This window comes from Ammospiza nelsoni, chromosome 1, assembly GCF_027579445.1.
Source record: "Ammospiza nelsoni isolate bAmmNel1 chromosome 1, bAmmNel1.pri, whole genome shotgun sequence".
Lineage (NCBI taxonomy): Eukaryota > Metazoa > Chordata > Aves > Passeriformes > Passerellidae > Ammospiza > Ammospiza nelsoni.
In genome coordinates this window covers 53,606,907-53,633,624 of record NC_080633.1, presented here as the reverse complement: position 1 = coordinate 53,633,624, position 26,718 = coordinate 53,606,907, and the positions used below count along the sequence as shown (strand labels likewise).

The following is a 26,718-nucleotide window of genomic DNA, read 5'->3' as shown; positions in this document are numbered from 1 at the left end:
ACACAGTTAAGATCATCTGGATCTTAAAAGCACTGCACAGCAATTTCCTCAGTGTATAATGAACACACTTAATAGCCTGTGCACTGCACTCCTCACCTCAGTATTTGATCTTGTCACTCAATCTCTATACTTAATTTTCAACATTTTCCACTATTAACAAATGAAGCCCCTTGCTTCCCATAGATATGGTCATGATTGCAAACTTAAATGAAGAGTAGTGGCATGCCACATTTCATAATCAGATATTTTTGGGTTACATGTGAGAGGACTGTGGCTTTTTTAATGGTTGTAGGGGTTTAACACTAGCCAACAACTACCTACCAGGTTCACTCCCACCAGCCCCTGCCAGCAAGGATGGGGTGAATTGGAAAAAGGTAAAATGCATGGGTTGAGATAAGAATGGCTTAAAATCCAAAATAAAACTATAATAGCACTAATAATGACAATGACATAAAGGGAGATAAGAACAGGGACATGAATAACAGCCAATAGAAAAAAGCAATGCACAATACCCTGGGTCACCACCTGCTCACTGATGCCCAGCACACCCTGAGCAGCAATTGGTCATCCCAGCCAACTTCCCCCGGTTTATATCCTATCCTATAATGTTCTGTGTTATGGAATTTCCCTTTGGTCAGTCTGGGTCAGCTGTTCCCAGCTGTATATGCTCTCAGCTTCTTGTGCACCTGTTCCCTGGCAGAGCATGGGAAACTGAAAAGTCCTTGGTTTATAGAAGCACTGCTCAGCAACAACTAAAACATCTGTATGTTATCAATCTTACTCTCATACTGAATTCAAAATATGGAATGCACTAGCTATTAGGGAGAAAATTAACTCTATCCCAGCCAAGACCAAGATAAAAGCATTGCAAAATTAAATATATATACTGCAAATATTTGTAACTCCAGTGTGACTAAAAATGTTCTACTCGTTAAGAAAAAAAATATTTACTACATAAAGTTAGTTTCAGTTAAAAAACTGGCTAGTTCAAAAAGGAGTGAAGCATGTGGAAAATGTAACTTACCTATTTTACAAACAACATTTGAACTCTGTGTCCATGATTGTTAATACTTAATTATAAGAACAAAAAAGAGACTCCAGTCAGCACTCCAGCTGAATTCATGCTTGAAGCTCATTTATTACTGTGCAGTTCTGGATACCCATTTCTGTCCCTTGAGAACTGACAACAGCAGTCAATGAAGAAAGGGAGGAATCAAAATTAGAAGCCCTAAGTTAACTGAAAAATTATGATGATTTATAAATTGAGATAACCCGTGTATGTAGAAGGACAGGGATGACAGGCACAGGAGAAGGGCAGCATGGAAACCAATGGCTGGAAGAGACGATGGAAACAGTAAGAAAGGAGGGCTCCAGTGTCTGAGGGAGCATTCCCAAATAAATGGTGAAAAGACTGAAGGGAACCTCAGAGATGTTGCAACAAACAACTGGGGTCAACAGCTTTCTTGGACCAGCACAGCTGCCACTGGGAGAAGACTGGGTTTACAGTCATATGTAAAAATTCAGTAAAGATCTGGGGTTCAGTGTAACACATGGGCAGAGACTGTCCCTGTTTCATGGGGCATACAAGTTCAGAAGCAAGGAGTCCACAAAGGCCAAGAGCAATCAAACTAATATTGAACTTTTGCATTTTGTTGAGTTCACTGTACTCCTGAGCAGGAATCATCCTTTTGCCTCAAATGATGTTTAAGCAAGCCATGGTGAATCAAATTACTTTTTACATATGGGATTGGGTAAGTCTTGTTCTCTAAATGTGAAACTGTATTACTAATAAACAGGAATATGCTAATTCAAAGGACACAGCTCATCAGGACTGTTTGCTTTTCAGCCCCCTCCTTCAGCTGAAAATATAGGTCTGATTATTTTTTTTTATCTCTCTGTCCTAACAACAGCAATAAAATTTCTAAATCCCCCAGTTAAAGAAAAAAAAAGGTATTTTCTTTCTGCTTCTCCTTTTGTTCTCTTGCAGTAAATCCTGTAGTTGTCTTCGTTGCCTATCAATAGGTTATCCAACTTGTATGTTTAAATGCTAAAGACAGAGAAGTCCCCATGGATACGTCAATCATTGGCTCTTGTACAAAGAAAATACTGTATTTTGCTCAGAAGAGCTTTCTGTGGCAATTTAAACACAGTGAGACAGACACAATATCCTGGAGAGAGGAAAACCTGCCTTATTACATTCCTGACCCAAGAGAAAGGATCTGCCCTTAGGATATAAAGGGAACCAGTGGGGGGAAAAAAAAGAGAAAAGTTATCTAATCCTCAAAATAAAGACAGTGGTTCATAATACAGCATGACCTTCTTTTAATCTCTGATATAGCAGTTATCCAGTATGGATGTGACAAAATACCAACAGGGCAAACACAGCTTTCTTGTCAGGCTGGGAACCAACCCCCTCAGCCTGTATCTGTTTCCAGGTTTTGGACAGCTTTTTGGTAGACTCTGGTATATTCTGTGGAGTGAATGGAACTTCTGGGATATTGCAGGGATTCTTTCCCAATAAGATCACATCTTGTTCTTGTTTCATTTAATAAACATATATTCACATATGCAGCACAGTTAAGTCTGTTAGCAGCAAAATGCACTCCTATCAAGGGCAATGTTTTACAGCTCTCCCTTGATTTCCTGTGTCAGAGCATGCAGCTGTAAAGCAATGGGCAGAAATCACATCTTTATTTGCTAAACCTGAGCATCTAAGAAATGAGATTCTGTCAGAACATCAGCATAGCTGTTGTGGACATTAATTATTCCAGTTTTACAGTGGTAGGAAAGGTGTTTCGATGACTCAGGTGTGTTTCTTCTCTGATGTTCTCTTCCACAACTCAGTCAAAAATCAAGTGCCTTGTTTTCCTTGGAACTTGCATTCTTGTATTTCTAGCTGGGGCACCAATAGGTGAAGCTGGTATGGTACAGGAATTCCAGCTTTCTTTACTCCTTTTTTTCTCCCCAGCTGTAGAGAAGTAATTTTTCAATGCATGCTGTCATGATAACTGGGTTTTACCATCTCCTCCAGCACTGATGCTTTGTATCACATTTGCCTTAGTTCAAGCAAGGTATCACAGCTTCCCTATTTAATTTTTTTTTTTTTTTAACAAAAAGGCTCTACTTCTCTCTTTAACCACAGGACAGGCTAATTGCATGTCCATGAGGAGGCTGCAGAAGGAACTGATAGTGGAAACCACAAGCCAAATGCTCAAGTCAATTGTTCTCACACAGGGGTGTTTTGGTTAAATCTCTGCTGTCCAAGGAGGAGCCCTGCTCTCCTGAGAGCTACACAAGCAGGGAAAGATGCAAAAGGGTTACATGAGGATGACAAAATCTTGGAGCACTGCAATGAAGGAGCCTGAAGGGCAGAAGTGCCCCTGCAGTGCTCCTGGAAGAGTAAAAGGGGCCAACTTCAAGCTGAGCACTCCTGGTGTTTCTCCCAGCACTTTCTCCTACCTGCCTTGCTGGGATAAATAAGACAGGTAAATTGTGTACCAGTGAGAGAGAATTCAAGCTTGGTTTGAAAGACCAGGATGGAAGAAGAAATTTGACAAAAGCCATGTGCTGAAAGGTTTAGGACCCACTGCTGACTACATAATGAAACTGTGATGTTGATGTTAATGGTGTAAGAGCATGAAGGTGGTCTTCTCCCAAATCTTATAGCCTAGCCCTGCACTGATGATCTTCAGCCTGTTCTGCCTGCTTTCCTCTCATTCTTCTCCATCACACATGCATCCAAGCTCTCTCCACAGGCTTTCTGAGAGGTGGCTACAGGCAGGAATTCTCCAGTTTGAGCTGCAGGAAGGGCTCCTGCCTTCAGGAAGCAGCTCTACAGCATGATTTAAGGAGGTGCAATGTCTGTTCAAGTCATAAGCTCACAGGAGAGGAAATTCACATTGCAAGGCTCCATATTCCCCTCAGATCCATCAGACATTCCTCTCTCAATTAGCCAAAGCAGTAGTGCACAAACAAGGGAGAAGTTTTCCTACAATTGGAGAGGGAAGAATGACTGCCCAAACATCTGCTTCACTGGTTCTAAGACTGCCAGTGAATGCTGCCTAGAAAATGATACCTTCTAGGAGTGGCTGAATATGGAAGAAGAGAAAACCACCTGAGGCTCAACTTCAAAATTTTCTGCTTCATGATCTTTGCATTTGAGGATAAAAATTGATTTGACATGCAACTGCTGGAGAATTTCAGGAAAACCATGTTAAAAATCTCCCTCACAGGCAGTACCCAAGGTGAGCAATAGCTTACTCTTCTTTACAAATCTGAACTCATGTACAGCTGTGCACAATCTTTAACAAAAACATACAGGACTTACAAAAAAAAAAATTTGAAAAACTTGAACAGCTCAACACTTAGCACTGCTACAGATGTTAGTATCACACACTTAAAAGCATATATTCTATTTCTGGATTTTTCTCTCTGGCAAAGACAGACCACAGAGGACTCCTGCCAGCACACATGAGAAGGAAGTAATCATAAAGATGCATTACAATAAGGTATTTCATCTTATTTGCAAATAGTATGAAGAATGAAAATACCGTTCCTGCTTTTGACAGAAGCACACCAGCACACACGAAGCAGAACTAAATACTTTGGATGTTTTCCCACATTTCTGCAGAAGACAAAAAACTATAGGCTTCCTTCCTGCCACCATAACTCATCTGACTTCAATGGAAATCAGACCTGCTGTATATATTAAACCTGAAATTAACTATTCTCCCCCCATATTGTTTGGCTTTGATTAATTCCAGCCACTGCTCCTGGCCAAGCTGCACAGATCCTGGTTCAGTGAGCTGCTCTGCTGACATGAGCTCTTATGGCAGCCTGGAGCCCATTAAATTCAACTGGGTCCAACACACTGAACTCTCTGCAGTTAGTTATTGAGCTGTGGGTTCAAACCATGCTAAAAGTAATAATATTCTCCTTTAACACAGGCCATGTTCACAAGAAAATAAAATTGGAAGAGGTTCCTAATCTTTACATTCCACAGCACAGATCAGAGTAGTGGAGCCAAGAAATAAAAGCTTAAGAGTAAAGATGCCTAGAGAAGAAAAAAAAAATGGAAGAAAGAAAGTACCCAGCAAAATATCCCAACAACTGGCACACCAAATGAACGTATAAAGACAGAGCTGTTTTATAAAGATTGTAAAGCTTTAATGACAAAAATCTGTTAAAATTTACACTGCCTTTCAGTGCATGTGTTTGGAAATATATTGGAGCTAGTTTAGAATAAACAGGCTCTTTGAATTAAAATGTAACCATATATTACAGCAGCTTTATACAATTTTATATTAGCAGAGACAAACTGCTTAATCCCACGAACCAACTTAGAAACCTATGAAAGGCTATAGCAAGAGGAAAATAAGGAAAAGCTAAAAAGTACCATTTTTACAAGATTTTGAATTCTTCCAAGCTCCAGTGGTGGTACAATGGGTCATCTATCTATGCAGAAAGACTAATAAAATATTTGATACTTTATGAAAAAGTTAAATCACTGCCTCTTCTACTGAACATCCTTTCTTCCTAAAGGGAATAAATAGCAAGGTAAATGCCAGATATTTAAATGGATCTGCTTTTCAAGGTCCATTAAGTATATGGGCACTAGCACTAAGCATATATATAGGACTTGCTGAGAAACATGCATCTCCTTTGGTTTAACCCTGAACCAGATTTTATAAAATCATGCATTTTCTTCTACTTTCAGAACTTTATTAGTAATTACAGCACAGCTAATAGTGAGCCACTTAAAATGAAAGAAAATATATTCCTCATCAGGATCTTCCTGTGTAAATCAATCAGTAATTCTTTCTAATTTTTTGTAAAGAGAGCCCTTGTGCTTACCACATGGACACATACAAATTGTTCATATGATTAAAATACCAATGCTTTGTCTGCAGAAAGACACTACTGAATAACAGCATTTTTTTTCAATAAATGCACTTAGTGTCTCCTTTTACATAAACTATGAAAGCTGCAGTTCAGATTAGAGATAATGCCTGATCCACATTTAGCAATGAATGGCACTAAAAACCTCTACAAAACCTGAAAATATAGTGACTTAAAAACACTTTTCACAGAAACTAAAATAAAAAATGCTGGCAGTGATAAGCAATGCCAAAATCTTTACAGGCAAAAAATGCTTTAAGATATATTTAATCACGGAGGAGATCCTGGTAGAATTAATCCAGCTGCAGTAGCTGACAACAGCAGCAGTGTCTTAAAGCCAGAACATCACAACTGGACTGGAGGAAGTAACTGGGGCTCTTCCTCCTAACACCTCCAAGAAACATGTCTAACAAGGTTCAGCACATGCAGCAGTTTATTGCTGCTCCAAGACCTCCCTTGGGTTTTTTCAGTGGACGTCCACTTAGAATTTCCCTTTTGCATCCATGCTAGGCTTAATGATCCCTGTCGCATCCTAGCAAATTCAGGGCTAGCAAAGGTCTTTGTCCCATTTTAAAAGTTAGTCACACCTGATGTTTCAGGCAGCAGCAGCAGAGTTACCTTCTTTTATCTCTTTTTGCCATGGGATAACTTCCTCTCATATGTGCCATAACCAGTGCTGCATCTGAAGATGCATGTTTGAGCTGTTGTAATGAAAACTGTGCAGGATTTCTTAGCAGAACATGGAGTATCACCTAAAACACTTAAAAAAGAGACAAGGCCAATTTTTTTCTGCCCCTGCATTCCACACATTAACTTTAATTGACTTCCAGTGAACTTACAAGGGCCTTTGGTAACTAAAAAACAATCCTAAATAGTCTGGTTTATCTCAAAGATTTCTATCTTCTCCTATACACCACTGTGGCACCATCTGAATGGGACAGACTTGTGCTGGCAGTCAACCACAGGAATCTGCAGCAGCAACCAAAGAACAGTCCTGTATACAGTCCTCTGTAACTCTTCCTCACCCAAAAACTATTCAGAACTGGAGCCTGGCACTTTCAGAATGTCATATAAAACACACTTCTTTGTTCAGGCTTTTTTTGCTAACCATAAGTGTTGGAATCCCCTTGGCAATTAATTTCCTGGCTGGTAATCCCTTGGCTCTGATCCATGCAGAGAGAGTGGCTGCAAGGCACGGGAGGGAGGCGTGCAAGGCACATGCTCTGACTCTGCAAAATGAAGTGGTCTCTTGATTTAAATGACAGTGGCCAAGCCTGAAAATATTGTACTTGCCCTGCATAATGGAGTAAGCTAAGCTCACTGTTAAACACTCTTTAAAGCTGAGTGTTAAAGCCATAATATGGTAAATGGTCAAATACTGCGGGCAGGGTTCTCTTGGTTATCTGAGGCAGTATTACACAAAATTCAGGCACAATAAAGAAATGTAAATACTACCCCAATGGTAGTGAGAGAGAGGAATTGTGCAATATATTGTTCGATAATTAGCACTGATAATGGTTTAAAGGATACGGCCTTCACTTCACTTTAAGAAAACTTACACCAAAAGAACAACAAGTACAAAATCACAACATATCCACAGTGTATTAAGATTCTCTACTCTCAGCTCCTGTACAGAGGTACAGAACTCTTGTGGCAATCCTGCCTGGGCTGGTAACTGGCGAAACAGTGTACAATGAAAAGGAATGCTTCTGCCTAACAGCCATACCAGGTGGGCTTGATCAGTTCTGACATACATATATTGTTTAAGGTATACAGAAACAAAGGGGCAGAAGCTCCTATAAATAGCTAAACTCTCAAAAAAAAATTTCACTAAGTTTCCTTTAGTTTTAGACAAAGGCTTTCACAGGAGAAAGTTGGTACCATGCTCACATGTGCTGTGAAGAGTGAGATATTATCTTTTTAATTAACTCAGCCTAAAGTAATGCAGTTTTAAGTAATCTGTTCCAATCCTGAATTCCTCAAATTAGGAAGCATCAGAGCTAAATAATTATGGGAAAGAGACTTGTCCTTCATGCTACAGAATCCTAAAATAATACACCACTACAGTTCCCTCCCACAAACCATACTGAACCTCCCTGGATGCATACAAGGTGTGTTGCCCTTATCTGGCAGGAATCACTTCTGAGGTAAGGTGCTAACCAGAAGCAAAGGACAGACTTATCTGTACTGTGCTTCTCCCTGAAAATTTAGTGAGTGCCTACCCAGCGCTGTGCTGCTGCTGTTCTTTCTTTTCGTGCTTTCCTGGCACATGTAGGAGAGGATAAAAGCCTAATGGGTGCGAGTGTCAGCACAATATAAATTGCTGCAAGGAAAAACTTGATGCATGGCTTTGGATCTGAAAGAAGAATGTCCACCATTGTTTGTGATTATGGATCACATCACAATCTAATAGCAATTTTTATTTAATCAATAATTTCCATGCTGAACAGACAGCCCTGTTACAGAGAATCGACAAGCAAGTACTGATAGCGACAAGGCTTGTTATTAATCTTTACCCTGCCAACATTTCAACCAAACTACTGTAAAAAAGCACCACCAAGATGGATTTAGAAGTAGGTCTTTCTTTTTTTTTTCTGTCTCTTTCCTTTCTCTTTTTCTCTTTCTCTCTCTCTCTCTATCCCTCTCCACCTTTTGCTTTTCTTTTCTTTTTACCTACACAGTCCCATTACCCTTCTCCCTTTTCAGGTATGCAATGTTTCATACACTTTATATTCTAAGTTTATTTGAAAAACCTGGGGCTTGAATTGCACAAAAAGGCAATTCATATTAAGCAATTTCACAAATCAGTGGGACCTAGCCCAGTGCTGAGTGTTAGCCATTATAGGCTAATAAATCATACTTTCTCTTTGAGATGTCAATCGCCAAAGTGCTTTGTAAAAATGTTGGCATCTGTAATTCAGCGAAGCCTTTTCATCTTGAAATAAGATGCTCCAGACTGATAACAAGAATAATCCTCTCTTGATCAAAAAAAAAAATCTGCATTTTACCAATTAAAGCTGCTGCCAGAAGCCAAACGGAGCAGCACTGAGACTCCACTGTAGTTTATCTCTGCTAAACACAAGGAGGGATACAGTTGGAGCTTTGTTTCATTTTCAGCTTGACTACTTTATCTCACAGAGAACTGCAGCATCTCAGCCCTGTGATACACATAAGAATGGGATATGCAGACCTCATACCTACAGTGCAAGCCACCAGAGGACCCACTCCTGACAAAACCACCACCCATTCATTTTACAGATTAGGTACTCAACATCTTGAAGAAAAGTCATGGTTACACTAAAGTTTAAGCACAGGATAACACTGGATTTGTTTTACCACGATAAAAGGCTCATCTGCTTTTCATTTTTCTTTTTCTTTCTATTAAGAGGTTACACAAACAATAGAGACTGCAAAAATGAATCCATACAGCCCAGCCCTTTCAAAACCAAATGCAGAAACTTCATTCATGTCTGTGTTTCAGTTGCCCGTCTTTGCCTCCTTTTGTACATGCTGATCTGCCACTTGTGTCTCAGAAAAAGCACTTCCACCTGCAGATGAGCCAGCACCCACAGATTTCTGTTCTTCCCAGGATTGGTTTACTATAGGTAGATTTTTTGGTAGAATATGGGTGAGAAAAGCAGTGCAGAGACATGAAACACCAAGCACATCAAGGTAGATCTCCCACTGGTTCATCCTGGTAACACAGGCTATGTAGCATCAAATCACTTAACAGAAGCAAGGCATGAAAAAGCTGAATAGAAAGAACAGCTCTGTCCAGGTGAATCTGTTTGTCCTGGCTGTTTTGTCAGGACTAAAAGGTACCTGAAGTCTATGTAAGCCCAGCCCTCCCTGCAGCTCTGTGGCAGCAAAATTAAGGCAGGGAGGGACTTTCCTTTTCTCTCTTCTCCATGATATGCCAACAAGAGTCAGGAGGTGAAGAGTCAATTCAGTTTGCTGCTTTACTCTTGCCTATGAGTTTGTCACTCAGTTAGTATGGGCTCCCCTGGGACTTGGCTGGCAGCTTCTTATCCTACATTTCTCCCCAAAAGTGGAAGTCACCCGTAAAATATCAGTAACTCGGAAGTGCTCACCAGCTGAGCTCTCAGGCAAACACTTCAAGGAAGTATGTATATCCACAAAACACCTAAGTAATGCTGTGTGATTAAAAGCATGGACCAAAGTCAAGCCCTGCACAGCCCTTTCCAAGTGCCCACTTACTATGGGTAGAGTGGGTAAAGTAACTCCCCAGGGCACAGGGGGAGCACTGTTTGTCCCTACCTACAACAGGGAAAAAGAAGTGTTATTTAAAGGACATATCATAGTTTAGCAACCTCTTTCAGGGATACCAATTCAAAGACAATGACTTTGGCAACTCATAAAGCCATACCAGCAGCAGACTAACAACAAGTTTTCTTAATGCTGTGAAAGAAATGCTAATTACAGAGGAATTAAAATTAAAAAATGATTACATTTCTCTCTCTAAATCCCCTCTTAATACTTCACAGATTAGGGTGGATTTATTTTGTTGTAAACCTTTCTCTATCAAAAAAGAAATCCCCATGTTATTTTTTCCCCTTCTTCTCTGTGATTCATCAAAAGCCAGACTCCAGGCAGGGAGACTGCTGATGCACTTGTGTAGTGGAGTGCTTAAGAGGACCTGAGCCAAAGCACAGCTGGCCTTTGGGTCAAGCCCACAGTGAGTAAGATCTCTTCACAAGGCAGCACGGATGACTTTTAACACTGCTGGGAGGCAAAGGGCAGGGTGGTGACTGACGCAGAACAAGGATGTGCTGAGAAGCACAAGCAGGGGCCGTGCCAGAGCCTGGGGGCTACTGAGGCTCCAGAACAGCAGTGAGGTCTGTCTATGGTTACTTAACCTTAAAACCCAACTGCACTTACATGCACACCTCTGATGGGGAGTTAAAGACTTGCTTAATTTAAACAAGACTGTGTTAGATACCCAGACAGAAACCAAGAGAGAATGAACATGCTCTCAAAGGCACAGAGCTGCTTACCAGCTTTGCTATGCCATCTAATAAATTGCTGGCCTATAAACAATTCAACAATTCTGGCACAGTTCAAAAGAATGGGCTCAGCAGCTTATAATCCAACACAGTAAGGTGGTGTCCTAATTAGAAATCAGCCTTTAAACAGGTAATGAGGAAGAGATTTCAAAATCTAAAAACTTCTGTACAGATGTCTCTTATGATTATTCGCTATAATCTCTTCTTCTATTCCTTTGTACCCTCACAGCTACAAAGATCAAATATATTTAGGGGGTGGACAAACTGAAAAAAGCCTTCCTATGGCACTTGCTTGCCACTGAAATAACTCCCTGCCTTCTTCAAGCTGTTCCAACTTTCAGCTCAAGCTTTGGGCTTGCCTCACTTGAAGAGCGGATTTCTTTTGTCCACAGCACTCCTTCTCCAAGTATGAGTTAGGGTCCAGACCCCAGTGAGTAAAAAATAAAACAAGATGAAATAGAATAAAACCACCAACAGAACTCCCTTTGCTGTTGTACGTAAAACATTCTCCTTTTGTCAGGAAAAAATGATTACTATAATGGATTTCATGTTCTTATCTAGTCTTTACTCTTTTCAATTTAAAGGAAACATTCCTGAACCTGTCAGGGCAGTAGCTGTCACTGCCACGCACAATGAGCCTGTGAATGGGCTGAGGCTTCTCTGTGTTACTGTGCTAGAGCCAAACAAAACTGCAATGAAAAAGCACCAAAAAATTGCCTCTGCAAAGAAGAATTAAATATTACGTAAATCCCTGAATGTATTTTGAGAAGTATGCAAACTGGGATGTGTAATTACACCCATTTGGGATTGTAAGGGACTTGCTTCACAAAGCTGGGACTTCACCTGCCCCACAACCAGTTTGCAAGCCAGGACCCAGAGAAAAGAGACCACTAATTCATGAAGGATAATCTGTTTGTTGGGCCAGATGTGTGCAATTGCCTCCCTTTAGGTGCAGATGCCTACTCAGACAGCTGCATCCAACACCTGCTTGGCTTTGGCAGCTTTGGGGTTCTTCGCTTACAGGGAAGTTTCTCCCCCTTCAATGGCAGGCAATGTGCAACTCTCAGGGTCACTTATAGGTCTGGTGCACTGTAGCTGATACTCAGGGAAACTGCTTTAATCTGGTTTACCCTCCTATTGCAGCTGGATCTTTGTTTAGAGAAGAATGGTGAAGCTCTCTCCAGTCTTTACCTACACCTCTTCTACAGGAGAGAAGCTGAGGAAGAAGCCACAGGCCAAAGGCAGCACAGCAACAGAGAAAATGTGACTTTCAAATCTATTGACTTTGAGAGTCCTTATTTCTGGACATCCAAAATCACCCACTGTGAAGGGGGCTAGTCCTTCAGAGTGGTGTGTTCCCTACCTCCTGATGTTCTTAAGTGTTTTGAGGTGCACAGGATTGATTAAGGCACCTCACAGATGCTGTAAAACCTAAGCAGAGATTGGATGTGGGCACAGTTTGGGTTTGTGTAGATTGCCACGGATTGCTGGCCAAATTCTGTTGGTTAGGGTTGAGCCCACTGTTTTCTGTAGGAACAGAGAGCAAGAACATTAAGAAACTTCAGTCTCAGAATTGCATGTAATGGCTCTTTTTGCACACCTCAGTGCACTGTGATGCCTTGGGAACATGTGGGGTAGCTGAAAAACACAAGAAGCTGCCCTCTGATGCAATAAGGGAACCATGTGGAGAAGTACAATCCCAGGGGATTGCCAGGGGAGTGCTCCAGTCAACTAGGCTTTGCAAACAGGCAGGAAGACCTCAGCAAATGGAATCCTGAATATAAGCCACTGCTGATAGTTTAGGGCTTTTTGATCTCATCTAATCAAACGTAGCAACAATGAAAGAATTTTATTGCTGTAAAATTCAGGAGAAAACACTAACAAAAAAATAGCTCTACAGTTCTTCAAGCATGTTTTTGAATAAAAAAATAATTATCATCAAGGCTACGCAGCAAGGGGGATGAGAAATAGGCAGCACTGCGTTTTTCTGATTGCTATTGTATTAATATTTAACAATAAATTCAGTCATTTCCTTGAAGGATAATTTTCTTAAGTAAACTTTTATCTTTAGCATCTAACCCTTTTGCAATATTTTATTCTTAACTGATTTCTGGGGGAAAAAAAGGGACAAACTGCAACAAAAAGTAGATTTATAAATATATACAATATCTTATTAGCTTCTAGGCGCTCACATATTTAAAACAAACTTGAGCTCAGCTAAGCCCAATTATAATATCTCGCTGGGCAGAGAAATTAATTAAACAGCTGAATGATAAAGACCCCAGCAGCAAACTGAGGCTTTAAAATAAATAAGATCGTTCTTTTAATTTTTTGCGGAAAATCAAAAAGGGATAGAAAGGAACCTCTAATAGACATTTCAAACATCAATGTAAGCAGCCTTTCCAGGAGAGCAGTGCACTGTAAATAAGACTACCTGGCGGGAGAATGCAGTGGCAGCTCCAACGTGGCTCGCCAACTTTGTGCCTTGCTAATGTGCAACACACGCGCCCCTTTGCATCAACTTCAAATAACCCTGGGATCTCAGCAGTGCAGCTCAGCAACAACCAGAACAAGGGCACAACTTGTCAGGATTTAAAAGCTTTCAGCAAAACCCTTCAATTGCAGCCGGTACCCTATTCCATAGAAGGATATCAATTATAGATAGTGACTTGCTTTAGCAGTGCAGTCGGTACTGTCAGACGCTAGATAGACAACCATGAAGAATCATGAATCTTTCTATTAACTGTAAGAGAAGGAGGGGGGGGAGAAAGCATGGATAGGTGTTATAAATAAGGCAGAGCGTCTGATGGTTTAACACCTTGCCTTTTGGTGCATGCATCATGAAAATTTAAGCATGCTGAATTCTAAGTGGCTCATATCACTTGAAAATAAGAGCACCTGTGCCAAAATGTCACTGTCAGACCCTTCGGGGTGGGTCAATAACGATTCTTTTAGGTATGAGCTTTTCAGTTATTTATTCATAGCAGCTCAGGTTCTGTTTATAAATTCGGTCAGAAAACATTGGGACTGAAGAACACTTTCAGTGGCACCTACATTTTACACTAATAACTGCAGGACTTTGCTACATAAATGCAGAAAATTATATCAAATGCTGACTACTGAAATTGCACAACATTGCAGCTTCTGCTCTAAAGCTATACCACTTATTTAGACACAGATTTTGTTTGCCTTTACCATTTCATACATGCTAAGTCACAGATCACTTTGTAATGCTGATTCAACCAGAGTTGATTGCAAAGTAAATTATGTCTCAAAGTTCCCCAAGAAATAACAAAGCTATCCACATACGACAGAAAGACCAGAATATACACAAACTCTTATTTACCTTTTTCAAAACAAATGCATATGTGCTTGTGTATACATCCTATACATAGTGGGAGTAATGCCATCTATACCATGAACTGTGTGCAGCATCTCTTCCCTTAACACCACAGTTCCTCCAAAATTTCAGTGCATTGGGAAGCAAGGCTTGGATAACACTGTCCTGTGCCATTGGACATCCTGGGTCTGATCTCTTGCTATTATGCATGGTTACAACTATACAGAAAGATGGCAGATGTTATCTGGATGAGTCTTGCTAGGGCAATTTAAGCCTTTATTACCTTTATCTATGCCAGTTGCCCCTGCCTTGGTGATTACTACCTCACAGCAGAATCAACAAACCCAGATGGTTATCTACCTGTCCAGCATCTTACTTCCAAACCTTCAAGCCTGTCAAGCTCAGCTGGAGCAGCTCAGGCCCTGCTGAGCCTGCCAGTGGGCTGGGGATCACCAGGAGAGCAGCAGCACGTGCAGCCAGGAGAGGCATGGTGGCAGAACTCTGCTGCCAGATCAGGTAGCCTGTGACAGCACAAACAGCCTGATGGATGTGGCCCCAGAGCCACAGGGTGAAAGATCTCAGGCCTTGTCAAGGGCACTTCTCCTGCCAAGCTTGAGCAGTGCCTGACATTGAGAGGCTTCTGGCTTGGTGAGACCACCAGGTGCTACCAGAGTGTCAGGGCTGTGGAGCCAAGTGTGTGCATGGGCCCTGAGACACACACCGTGCCGGTGCCTGTGCCTGGCTCATGGCACACACACAGAACTCAGAAGTGTGCTGACACTGATTTAAACGCAGCTACAGCAATTTACATCTACTTGGATTTACCTACAGTATTTGGATAGGAGGCATCCATGAGCCACACCCCTTTTTCAACTCAGATTTTCAAGGACCTAATGCTCAGGAACAGAACACTTTCTGCCAGAGTGACACACCTAGGCAAAACCAGGACTGCCCTTCCGTGAAGCCCTGCTGAGACCAGACTTCACATCCCTAGCTGCTGCAGATGTACATCAGAGGGCTGTGGCAATCAAGGGCAGACAAAATGTGCAAAAGGCAGACTGGGGTGAGTGGCCAGGCTTTCAAACAGAGTGAGATGTCTAAAGCCCTTTGCAATTCTGGGCAGAAATAACTTGCTCAAGTCCCCCCAGCGGGGCTCTGCCAGAGCAGCAAAGGAAATCACAAACCGTGGCCCCATCACTGAATCCCGCTGACTCCTACAGCATGATTTGTGCTACTTAAATGTGATGGCTGCCATGATGAATTTATTGTCTTCAGGGTATAGAGTCAAGTCCTGCACCTTGTAATCTAAACACCATCATAACACACCTGAATCCTGAGCCCTGCCAAAAAGAGTTCCATGTCATAGAAAAACTTTTTTATATTCCTTTTCTATGTCTAGAGAAATTTGTTTCAGACGTTGCCATTTGTCAGAAGCATAAGAAATATACTTTTTTCAGTCTTTCTGTTGACCATTACAATGCAGGCAGATTTGCTATAAAAATCCCACCAAAACCAACAAATTTACTTTAAAATTACACCCCAGAAGAACTAAACTACCACCCTGTCAATTTAATTCACTTTAAAATACAAAACACAAGCTGTTGGCTAACATGCTCAGTGGACTTCCATTAAATTTTACATCTGGAACATCAAAAATCCTTTTCTTTTTTTATTGCCAAGTGTATCCTTATTCTGGATTTCTCTTTTATTTCATATATTTCTGTATGTATTATTTATCATCATCACTGGGATAATTTCTGAATACTGAAAGGCTTCCCAGGTTTCATAAAGCTTCAGCCTTACAACTGCTAGCAGATATAAACACTGTGCCTATGCAGAGCCCCATATGATGTCATTTGGTCTGTTTGCACAGATTCAATTCAAAGACCAGCATTTGATCTTTTAATTTAAATGTGTCAAACCACCTGCAGAAGCCATTTGTATGGCATTTCTTCCCCAAAAGGTACTGTGACACCAAAACAGTTTCTCCTCACATTTGGCCAATTCAAATGCTAGAGCATTATATGTGCAAAATGACTCAAAGAATTCTTGGAAAAAAGTCACATTTTTCATATTATTTTAGTTGTTGATAGTCTTTCATTTATCATTATTGTTGTTACTGCTGCTGCTACTACTTAATAATGACAAGAACCTGAAAATACATCTTGATGAGTAACGGCAACACCAAGAGGTTCTCACAGTACAGAAAGTGAAAGCTGACATTGCTTTACTAAAGTCAGCTTTGCAGGATAAGCTTACCATTTGGCATAGTGCTTGGAAATATACGGTGGGTTTGTTTTTATTTATTTTGGGTGAAAAAGTGGATATTTCAACTAGTTATTTCAGAAGTACTAGCCAAATTCTCTAATAGATTTTGCATGATCTCCAGTAAAGTATTAAACAGTTTTCTAAATTGAATACAATTCTGTCACACTGCTCATTTGCTGAGAATGTTCCTCTCTATTCTGTACTAGGAATTCAATTTTTTTTTCAGAGTATTCAATATGTTCTATGATGGCAGTAAACAGGAGAGGTGCTGCTAGTTAAGGAGGTTAGAACTGCAAGGGATTGTACTTGTCAGGTTGTCGTCTGAATTTTGATTGCTCACTTTCTATCTTACAATACTACCAAACAGTACAAATTGTTTACTTGGGAGAGGTGGCAGAGAGGAATAAAAAACAAAGGAGATAGAATTTATATTTGGTGTAGTACAGAAAAGATTCCACAGTTTGCTTTTGCTAAAATGACTGAAGTAATTCAGTCCTCACGTATTTAGCCAAATAATCCCTTTCGGTTTACACACAACAGTAAATTGATAGCAAAACCTCTCTCAGGGAAGGGAAAAAATTCCCCTCACCCATTTCTACTGTTACAGCCCCTGTGGGGAGAAAAAAATCAAACCTGGCTAAAGGTTAATAATCATTCATGTCCAGCTTACTATTACTCAATAACTATCAAAGTCTCTAACTCAAAATAGCGTTTGCTGGCTTACAGGATCAGAGCCATTACAATCTCTGTGGAAGACTTTATTGAATTTTACACTAAGCTTTAGCTGACTGAACAGGTCAAGCACTGTGGCTTCGAGTTTTCTTTATTCTCAGAAACTCATAAACCCCTCTCCAGTTTGCAGCTCTGTTAGCTAAGAAACTTGACTCAGCATAGGGTCAGAGAAGCTGACCCCCATGAAAAAGGTCAGGTAGGTTTAAAACCCAGTTCCTGAATACCATTAACTTACATGCACTAGCTGTTCCTGCGTGTCAAACTCCCGGGAACAGCCTTCCCAGTGGCAGTTTGTCTCATAGACCACTTCAGGCTCCTGTTTGCTTTCATCTTTGTCCCCTTCCTCTTTTACCAAGGTCATTCCTTCTGGCTGTTCCTGGAGAGAGGAAAAAAACAGGGGTGAGAAGAAGAGAGAGGAAATTCTGAAATTGAGGAGGAAGAAAAGGGAATTACTTCAGCATTAAAAGAAAGATGATGGGGGTGTGTGTGTGTGTGTGGAGGAGGCAGGGGAGGGAGGATTATTTTACTCTCATTCCACTATGCTACTCCATTCTACAAAATACAGAAGCCCAAAACAGGCCTGATAAGCCAGAAGCCATTTGCAAACTATACATGTTAAATAAATTCTTTGTACCCTTTACATTTCAATTAAAAATAAATCATAATGGCCTGGTTTTATTTAAGCAGCCTGTTATTTGTGCACCTGGCTTTCATGACTCAGTGGCACCACTAATGTGAAAGGCACTATTCAATATAGTTGAATTAATTGGAATTTGATTTTAGCACTAGGGTTGGACAGAAACTGGATCACCAGTAATCCAGTGTGTTTCCATTGTTAGAACAGTAACAGGTTTGCATGCGAAAACCTTTTCAACAGCAGACTGGTGATTTCTGAGTTACCTGTTAGTCTGTTCTTGCCCTTAACATGTGCATAAAGGGGTGAGCAAGGGGCAAAAGTATCTAATTTTGGGGTTAGATTTCCCACCTCCAGTTAATCAGGGTGCCTCATTCTTGCCAGCTTGTTATTTGCTGAGGGTTAGAGTCAGATGTTAGCGTAAGCATTTGGTTCAGATTATGCACTCCTGCTATTTTTCCATTTCAAACCTGCTGAAGGATTTAGGCAGACCTCTGCTTTGTTTTCATGGATTCACTCACAAGACTGAGGCTCTGATTCTCATCTCCCCTGAGTCACTGTAAATCAAGAGTCACTCTACTAAAACCAGAGGCATTAACTGGTATAGAAAGTACTGCAAACGAGACTGGAGCCTGACACAGGGGCCTCAGTGTAGAACAGCACTAAGACCCAGGAAAAGTCAAGGTGGCCTTAAGTATTTTTGCTGAACAGAAAACATGTCCTTAATAAAGACCTGAATGTCTCTTGTTCACTTTTCCAGGGCAAACAGAGCGTTGAGCATCCTCTGACTGCTCAGAGGTGCCTCTCCATCTTCTCCTTCCTCTCTGCTCTCCTCCTGCCACCGACCCTGCACCCCAGGAGCTGCTCCCATTGAACCCCAGCTACTGCGAGCCAAGGCAGCCCGTGTGTGCAGCACACAAAGTGTGTTTTCAGGGAGCCTGAAAACCTGTGTGCCACAGGAAAGGTGCATTCTCACTCCAGCAACAAGAGGGAAGGCTCATGCCTGGAATCTGGCTGCCATACCTGCATGCTTCCTGCTCCTGGGCTGGGGAGGTCCTCGTCAGGCTTTATCTTGGAGCGCTTGTTGTGCATGGGGTCTCCTGTGCTGCTCACTGCAGATTCACTTGTGGGTTTGTTCTGCTGCAGACAGGGGGGGATTTTTTTTCCCCCAGAAGAAGACAAAATTAGACTGTGATAAATATGTGGCTCCAAACAAAAATAACGTAGCATCTGCTCAGCAACTTTGTATGGAGAAGCTGCACTGTTAATTATATTGGATATGCAATAACATTGTTCTTCAGTTACATGGCATTAACTCATGGAAGAGCTGCATTGCTTATCCTGGTAGCAGAGCAGGGAGGGAGTGGGAAGGGGAGCATTTGATGCAATTCCTTGCTACAAACCAGTGCTAGTTTTGTCAGAGCAGTGAGAGGTAGGTGATTTTCCACATAATGACGAATTTGGAAAGGCAATTTTGAAAAGGAAAATCCCTGCATGCTCCAAGAAACACAAGAGAAACATTTATTTCTTCACACTTGAAAGAAAGGTTTTGCATTTAATATCGTCACACAAGATCTCAGCTTCTTCACTATGTTTCCCATTATAATAGGTGGATAGGAAGAAGAACTGAATACTAGCATGAGACTCAGCCAAAAAATCCTAGATGAAGTCCTGGATTCTCACAAGTTAATAGCAAAATAGTTGACATAAACGGGCCAGAATCTTGTTTTTCTCTTGTTCTGCTCGACTGAACACCATTATCTACACCTGCAAATGGATCTTGTAGGAATCCAGAGATCTTTTAGAGATATCTGAACTTGCAGGGACCCCACAAAAAAATCAATATGTTTTCTACAGCAGTATGTTCTTCCTCTATATTTGTAAAAGCTAGCCAGGAGATAAACAGCTTCCAGACTGATAAATAACCTATCCCAGGTCATCCAGAAACAAACAGCACTAGTTAATAACAGGCAAATCACAAACCGTGATAAACTCCACATTAGGGGCCTGATTCACTGCTGCTCATCCCCAGCTTTGATAATACACCTTACTGAAATGATTAATTCAAACTCAGTAAGTCCAATTTGGCACAAATCAGAGAAAAAAAACTTCAATCCTCTTCTCTGTCTTTGAGTTACTTTCTTGCTCATAGAATTACTTGCTTCAGGTTACTCACAGCTGTACAAGGAGGGCAGAATATGACCCTGTATATCCTAGAGTCAGCCTGATTTGAAGGTGAAGCTGCTAACCTTTAAGACATTGCTGTTTTGATGTGTTTTGCCCCTTTTCTTACTCCCCACCTCTACTAGCTTCCTGTATAAGATCAAGGAGAGGCAGTATGGAACGAGAAGCTGCTGCACTAGACTGGAATATTTATGAGGACTAAAAAGCACACTACCAATCAGAAACTGCACCAACTGCACTCCTGTGATTCATAATAAAGTGACTGCAAACACTGGAGCTACAAGAAAGCTGTTATCAAAGGGTCTCAGTGACAGTGGTGATTAATTGCCATCAAGACAATGCCATTTATTTAATTTTTAAATTAATGGGAAACAAAGGTTTCATTTGTTGTCTCTCACCTGTGTGGACTCAGAAGGTCCAGAGCTGACCTGGACAGGGTTCAGGACACTGGGGATGCCAGGGATAGGTCTCTGGGTAGGAAAAGTTGGAGCAGGATGGATGAGTGGAGGGCTGTGTCCAAAGGCTGAACCTAGGGTTTGCTGACGACTTATAATTTGCTGATGCATTTGCTGGAGGGATACTGGTGTAGGAGGGTATGTGAAACTCAGAGCAGGGCTGAATTTGGGAGAAAAAGGAGGGAAGAGGGAGGAAAAAGATGAGGATCATTACGGTAAGGAACTTTACAGATTAAAACCTTAAAATATATTTGATACCTTTAAACTACTGGAAGCCAGATTTCCCCCTCCCCCTCATATCCTTCTTCATGCCCCAAAGGATGATAAATCCTGATTTTAAATCCAGAGTTGCCCTGGATTTACTAGTGAGTACAAAAATGGTACCATAACAAAACATAACATTTTTTCATAACCTCTACCAGGAAACCACAGAAAGCGGACCAAAATAAAATTCAGAAAAACTGAAATAAAAGGCAGGTAGTTCAATAACAGCTATTTATTGCAATAACAAACTTTATATAAAGAAAAAGAATGGGTGCCTACATGCTTTATAGTACTTTTATTGATAATGCAGTTCCCCTATGTTCGTGTGTATGAAGCAGTTCCTTTAATCTTGGCTCATGCTACGCTTTTTCATATGTCTCTAGATCTTATTACACGAGGAGAGAAAATCAATTGGTTAAATGTGTTCTGAACACCATGCTTGTCATATCACTCATTTGTTTGCAAAGATGGAAAGCTCAGTTCATCCAGAATGTCACCTAAAGAATTTCCATCAGCGCCGTTTGGTTACAGAAACTGATGGATTAACCTTTCCCCTCTGAAATCGGTGATCAATGACTTCCAATGTAGAAATATTCCAATGGGAAAGCACTTCTCCTTCTTCCAGTTAAACAACATTAAATGTCTATTAAAGCCCATTATGTATGTTAATACCTGTCATCACTTCATTACTTCACCGTATTTCCCAGACCACAGTGACTTAGGGGGAAATTACACTGCCATCTAAGGACCTATTTTGTGGCTAGTGCAAAAGCATTCTTTGTGTCACACTTGAGAAATAAATGGTGTGGAACTAAATCTTCACACACAGGAGTAAGAGATCCTCCTGAAAATATTTGCCAATAGCTTCCAATCATAAAGGAAAAAAAGAAAAAAGAAAAAGAATATTCATTATTTAAAAAAAAATACACTGAACTACCAGAGTTCAAGTTCAAAAAAGCCACAGGAATATAAAACATTTTGTCTCAGAAGAGAGGGGTGTGGACATTATATCTTCCAAGAATCAAGGCTTTTTCCAATGTCAAATTTGTCCAAATTAACAGTCTGGAGTCTTAATTGCTGTTGCTGTTAAGTGCATTAACTGAAAATACTGTGATACAAAAAGCCAAAATAATTTCAACCATTTTAAGTAATAATTCTTCAGAAATTCTGTGTTCATTAATATGACTATACATTTTGTCTGTTTGACTATAATCCATAAAAAGACAGCTTCAATGTGATTACATTACTATTATTCCTGGTGAGAACTCTGCATTACAACAGTTTGCCCATTTAGGATGGAATATCATTAAGAATACCCTGGGAGAATTTTACTGGTCTTTGAGGAACTCTCTTTTCATTCTGCATTGTATTCTTTCTAATAAAGGGAGGCAGAAATGTAGTGAAAACAGTAATTGTTCACAGCAAGAGTTAGGGAGAAATCAGTAATAATATTCAGTTATTGAAGCTCTATAGTCCCTGCTAGTGTTCCTGTAAGCAACCATGAATGATTACAGCACGACTTAGCTAAGGTAGCCACTATGGATGATTAATAGGACATTAATCAAAAGATGCATATCAGGCTTAGAATTTGTTCACAAGCTTTCTTCTAATAGCTGATTTCATGTTCACTGAGCTCTATGCCAGTTTGTTCAATTTATTCTTCAGTGTACAAGCCATTCATCAAAGAACATAATGATTTAACACCCCTTTTCCTTTTTAGTGAACAAACATAGCTAAGTGTAACTACTCTGGTCTGTTCATTAAAAACCACACAATTACACTGCCACAGATGAGGTGGAAAACAAAGCCTCTTTACTACACCCTGGTGTTTTTTGCTTCCACACATACCCTGTGAGTTCACCTCACACACTCAAACACTAGACGGCACCATCCTGAAGATGCTGTCAAATTCACCAAGATCAACAAACACGACGTGCAAACAGTTTAGATGAGGTGTTTTATTTCTCTGTGAGTGGTTAAATCCTAGGACACTCTCACCCTTCAGATGAGTCAGTTTAAAAGAAAAAAATAAGTGGACTGATTTCACTGGCAGTTCCAAGCACACAGCAGCCTTTGGAAATAAAGGTTGAATTTTGGGGGTTTTTTGACTTTTTTTTCCATTTGACCATGCACAACAACATCTATCTTTGCAAGTCCAGGTTCAAAACTTTGGTAATGTCCTTCTGAGCCTACATGGTAAAAAGACAATTGTATGAATCAAGCAGGGCAGTGCTTAAATATTAAGTATGTACAATTGCTATTCCTCTCCCCACATAAATTTAAATGGCCTCCACCAAAAGGAGAGATTTCACCTCCTAGAGATCTCCTTGTTATCTACATCTGTCTTCACACTGTACAAGCAGTATCCAGAAAGACGATGCTAAGCCAGGCATTGACAAAATTGTGAAGTACAACAGAGGAGACAGACATCATCTTAGCAAGAAGTTCTTACTGGAAAACAGTGACAGCAGCAGCAGATGCATTAACACGCATTTGGACAGATGTGCTAGGTGGGAGGAATCCTCTTTTCTTTAGTATTTTTCTTTTACCCTGTGCTCATCAGCAATGGTTGAGTCTAAGGTATTAGGATTTTCCTATGGAGCCTGAAAACCTGCACTTCATTCCCTCTACCTCCAAACTTCAAACATCTCGGAATGAAATGAAAAGCTGATTGTGAGGGAACAGAGGAATAGCCAGCACAGCCAAGGGGAGTAACTCAGAAATGGAGACAATGGTTCAGCCATCAGGGTGACTTCTTAAATAGCTCAGGTATCTGCCTTCAAATAACAATTCTCTCCAGCTGTTTCTGGAGAGCTCCTCATAAGGCAAGTTGACCTGGCTGGGTTTAATGTCACTCACATGCAAGATGTTGTCACTGGGCAGCCTGGAGGATTTTTCTGATTTGAACAGATCAGAGGGTTCTGAAGAGAACAGAAGGTGGTAGGTCTTTCTCTGCCTTTCAGAAACCATACAATAAAGTTAATGCTGAGGGCCAAAAAGAAGAAAAATAAATCAAAGCCCTCAACATTGCTGGCATGGTGTGCTCTTACTGGGAAGGGAAGGCCTGGATTCCTGCCCTCCTTCCCAAAGTTTCTCACTGCACTTTCTTCAGCAACTCCTGAATACAGGATAGATGGGGAATCTCTGTAATGCAGAGCCCCATGTGATCCTCTATGCCCTCTTCCTGGCCCTACCAAGCTCACACTGCTTCCCAGCCAGGCAGCCAGCATCAGCAGGGACAGCGGACAGCGGTGCAAGGTGCCCTTGTCCAGTTATTCCAACAATGTCTGCTTGTAAATGTGCAGCAGTGTCACTCAAGAACCACCTGAAATTCATGCCCAAAAGCAGTAAACAAGACCTGAAAGTAGTAATTTTGAGACTCTGGAACTACTAAAACCAACAACCAGCTTTTCAAAAGCAATGAGTAGTTCCAGGGCCCTCATTTTGAGTCATGTTTATTTTAAGACAGTTTTAAGAGGCTGCATTTCAGAAAAGGAGAGCTCAAGACTTCCAAAATCCAGATGCCAGAAGAACACGAGACTCCTGCCCCAATTGTTCATATTTTCCAAAACACCAGCCACTTTCAAAAAATCTTGGATTCACAGAAATGTAAATGAACTATGAATCTTTTCCTTCCATCTACCTATTGAGATATGAAAATTTACACCACTGGAGGGAATTTCATTTGTATTTCTCTTACAGACTTTTAAAGAAAATAGAAAAGAAGATGAAAGCAGATATGGCCACTAAAAATTACATGCCAGTTATCTTTTCAGTTGATGAGTTTTATGAGAAATAAGGGTTAGAAGAAACATGTAATATTTCTGCTTAAGCATTCAATAACTCATATACACTGACAGAAAAGTCCATCAGTGATATCATTTATCATACTATGGGCTTCTGTGTCTCTCTGTCAGTCTGTCTGTCTGCCTCTCTGCTCCTCATCTGCAAAGTCTCAAACCCCCTTCACTGGAGGTAATGCAGGGCACTGGACTACATTGCAATTACATGAGCACATCAAATTTTAAAGAACAGACTTCAAGAAGAAAAACAGACCTTATAATCAAAACCAAACTTTGTGGCTACTTTGTGGCTGTCCTGCTAACAAGGTTGTCCAGTTTCTGGTCACAGCTGTGGAATTTACCACAAAACATCTGTGAATTAAAGTCAGAAAAAAATCCTTCTTTCCTATACATTGCATAGGTGTGCCTAAGGAGGCAAAAATGCTGAGGAGATTCCAATTTTGTGAATACTATAAGGATTGTCTCACTGTATCACAGTAATTTTCTTCCCAAAAACTCTGAAGGCACCCTCTTTGGATTATAAAATGCAAAGTTCTGCAAGATCTGATGCATGGAAATCTCGCACAAGTATCTGAGTGCTTTCCCCTACCTGGTTCTGCCTTTTGCAAGGTTTTAGGATGAGAGCTTCCCAAGCATGTTAATGAGGGAGCATTTAATGAAAGACATAGGGGAACAACTTGAAAGAGAGTAAAAAAAAAGCATTTGTGGACTTTTAGAACAGCTGCAGACACAGCCAGCAGGTTCATATGTGACTAGACAAATCCAAAGACAACAGGTCCATAAAGAAATACTGAAGGGAACAAGCAAGAGTGTATACTTTGGGGTTGCTAACCTAAAGAACATTGATGCTGGGAGAGCACAAAGACAACAAAAGAGAACAAGCAGGAAGGTTCATGTGCTTCTTAAACAGAATCCCCTGTTTGAACCAATACAGACACACTAACTAGAGTAACACCTCTAGTTTGACCCAGTGGGATATTTCTGATGTTTTTAAATTTTTTTTCTTCATTTTTAAACTTCAGAAAGATAAATTTGTTTCTTTGGGGTATCTTTATTTCTTCATATAGAATCACATTATGTTTACCATATTAAAAGTTTGTTTCCCATCCTCTATCTTAAGTATTTCCTGCGTCAACTGAAGATCCAAAACGTTGTTATTCTATGCAGCACTCATTATCTGCCTTCCCCTTCCTCTCTTTTCTTTTTTAAATAGTTGAAATTATTTCTATGCCTTCTTCCTGTCCAGTCTGGAAAAACAAATATACTCTATTTCAACTCATCCATATAATTTTTCAGGCCTCTGATATTTTTCTTTGCTTGTCCTTGTCATACCCCAACTGCCCAACAGCTTTTGAAATAAAACAATGCAGAATAGGTCACTGGACAGGAATGTGGAGCATAGTGAGACACACTGTGTCCCCTGGATCAAGGGGCAGGAGAGGGCTTCAGGCCTTTTGGCCTTTGAAGGGTCTTTGACGTCTGGGTGGTGCATTCACAATCCTAACATTGCTTCATGAGGGAAGGTGCAACCAGCACTGCAAGGGGACATGCAGGCCCCTCCTGACTTGTGCAAAAGCCTTGGCACTCCCTGTTTCCCCTACAGCCTCCATCACTCATTCTTGCCATCAGGGACCTACACTAAAAAGACCAAATAATACAAATCCCCAGTTCAAGAAAGAGCTAAGTAATTTGTAGGTAGACTGCCTACATGTTCAATAAAGTTGATCATCGTGAACTATGATAACACCTAATTAACTTTAAAATGCACTTCTGATTGCAGCAATTGACCTACAATATATGTTATAGTCATGCTCAAGTAGGTACAGATCTCATCACTTTGTCTCATTATCCCTTAAGAGTTGCATGAAGCCTGTGGACAGGGGAAACCAAGAAATCAGGGTTAGTAGGAAGCTACTAATGTTGGAAGAATAACCGGACTCACTGAATTCAATGATACTTTTATCCTTTGCTTAGACCAGGCCAGGATTTCACCTTTAGTTTTTAATTTTTATTTTTGAAGTCCTTATAAATTGCTTAAGAAAGTTGTTAAGAGTCAAACAAGGACCTTTACTGTTTTACAAATGGACCCAACTACTGTTCAGGAAAACACCCTAAT

General features: G+C 40.6%; 1 protein-coding gene across 1 annotated transcript in view; it reads right to left on the bottom strand.

Moving 5' to 3' along the window:
- The window catches only part of GLI3 (GLI family zinc finger 3), a 191,226-nt gene that overhangs the window by 22,063 nt on the left and 142,445 nt on the right, over positions 1 to 26,718 (bottom strand). The window contains exons 7-9 of the mRNA XM_059484961.1: positions 20,479 to 20,695; positions 18,920 to 19,033; positions 17,498 to 17,638 (exon numbers count right to left, since the gene is read on the bottom strand). Of these exons, the coding sequence (XP_059340944.1) occupies positions 17,498 to 17,638; positions 18,920 to 19,033; positions 20,479 to 20,695 (472 nt within the window). The remainder of the gene's footprint in view (positions 1 to 17,497; positions 17,639 to 18,919; positions 19,034 to 20,478; positions 20,696 to 26,718) is intronic.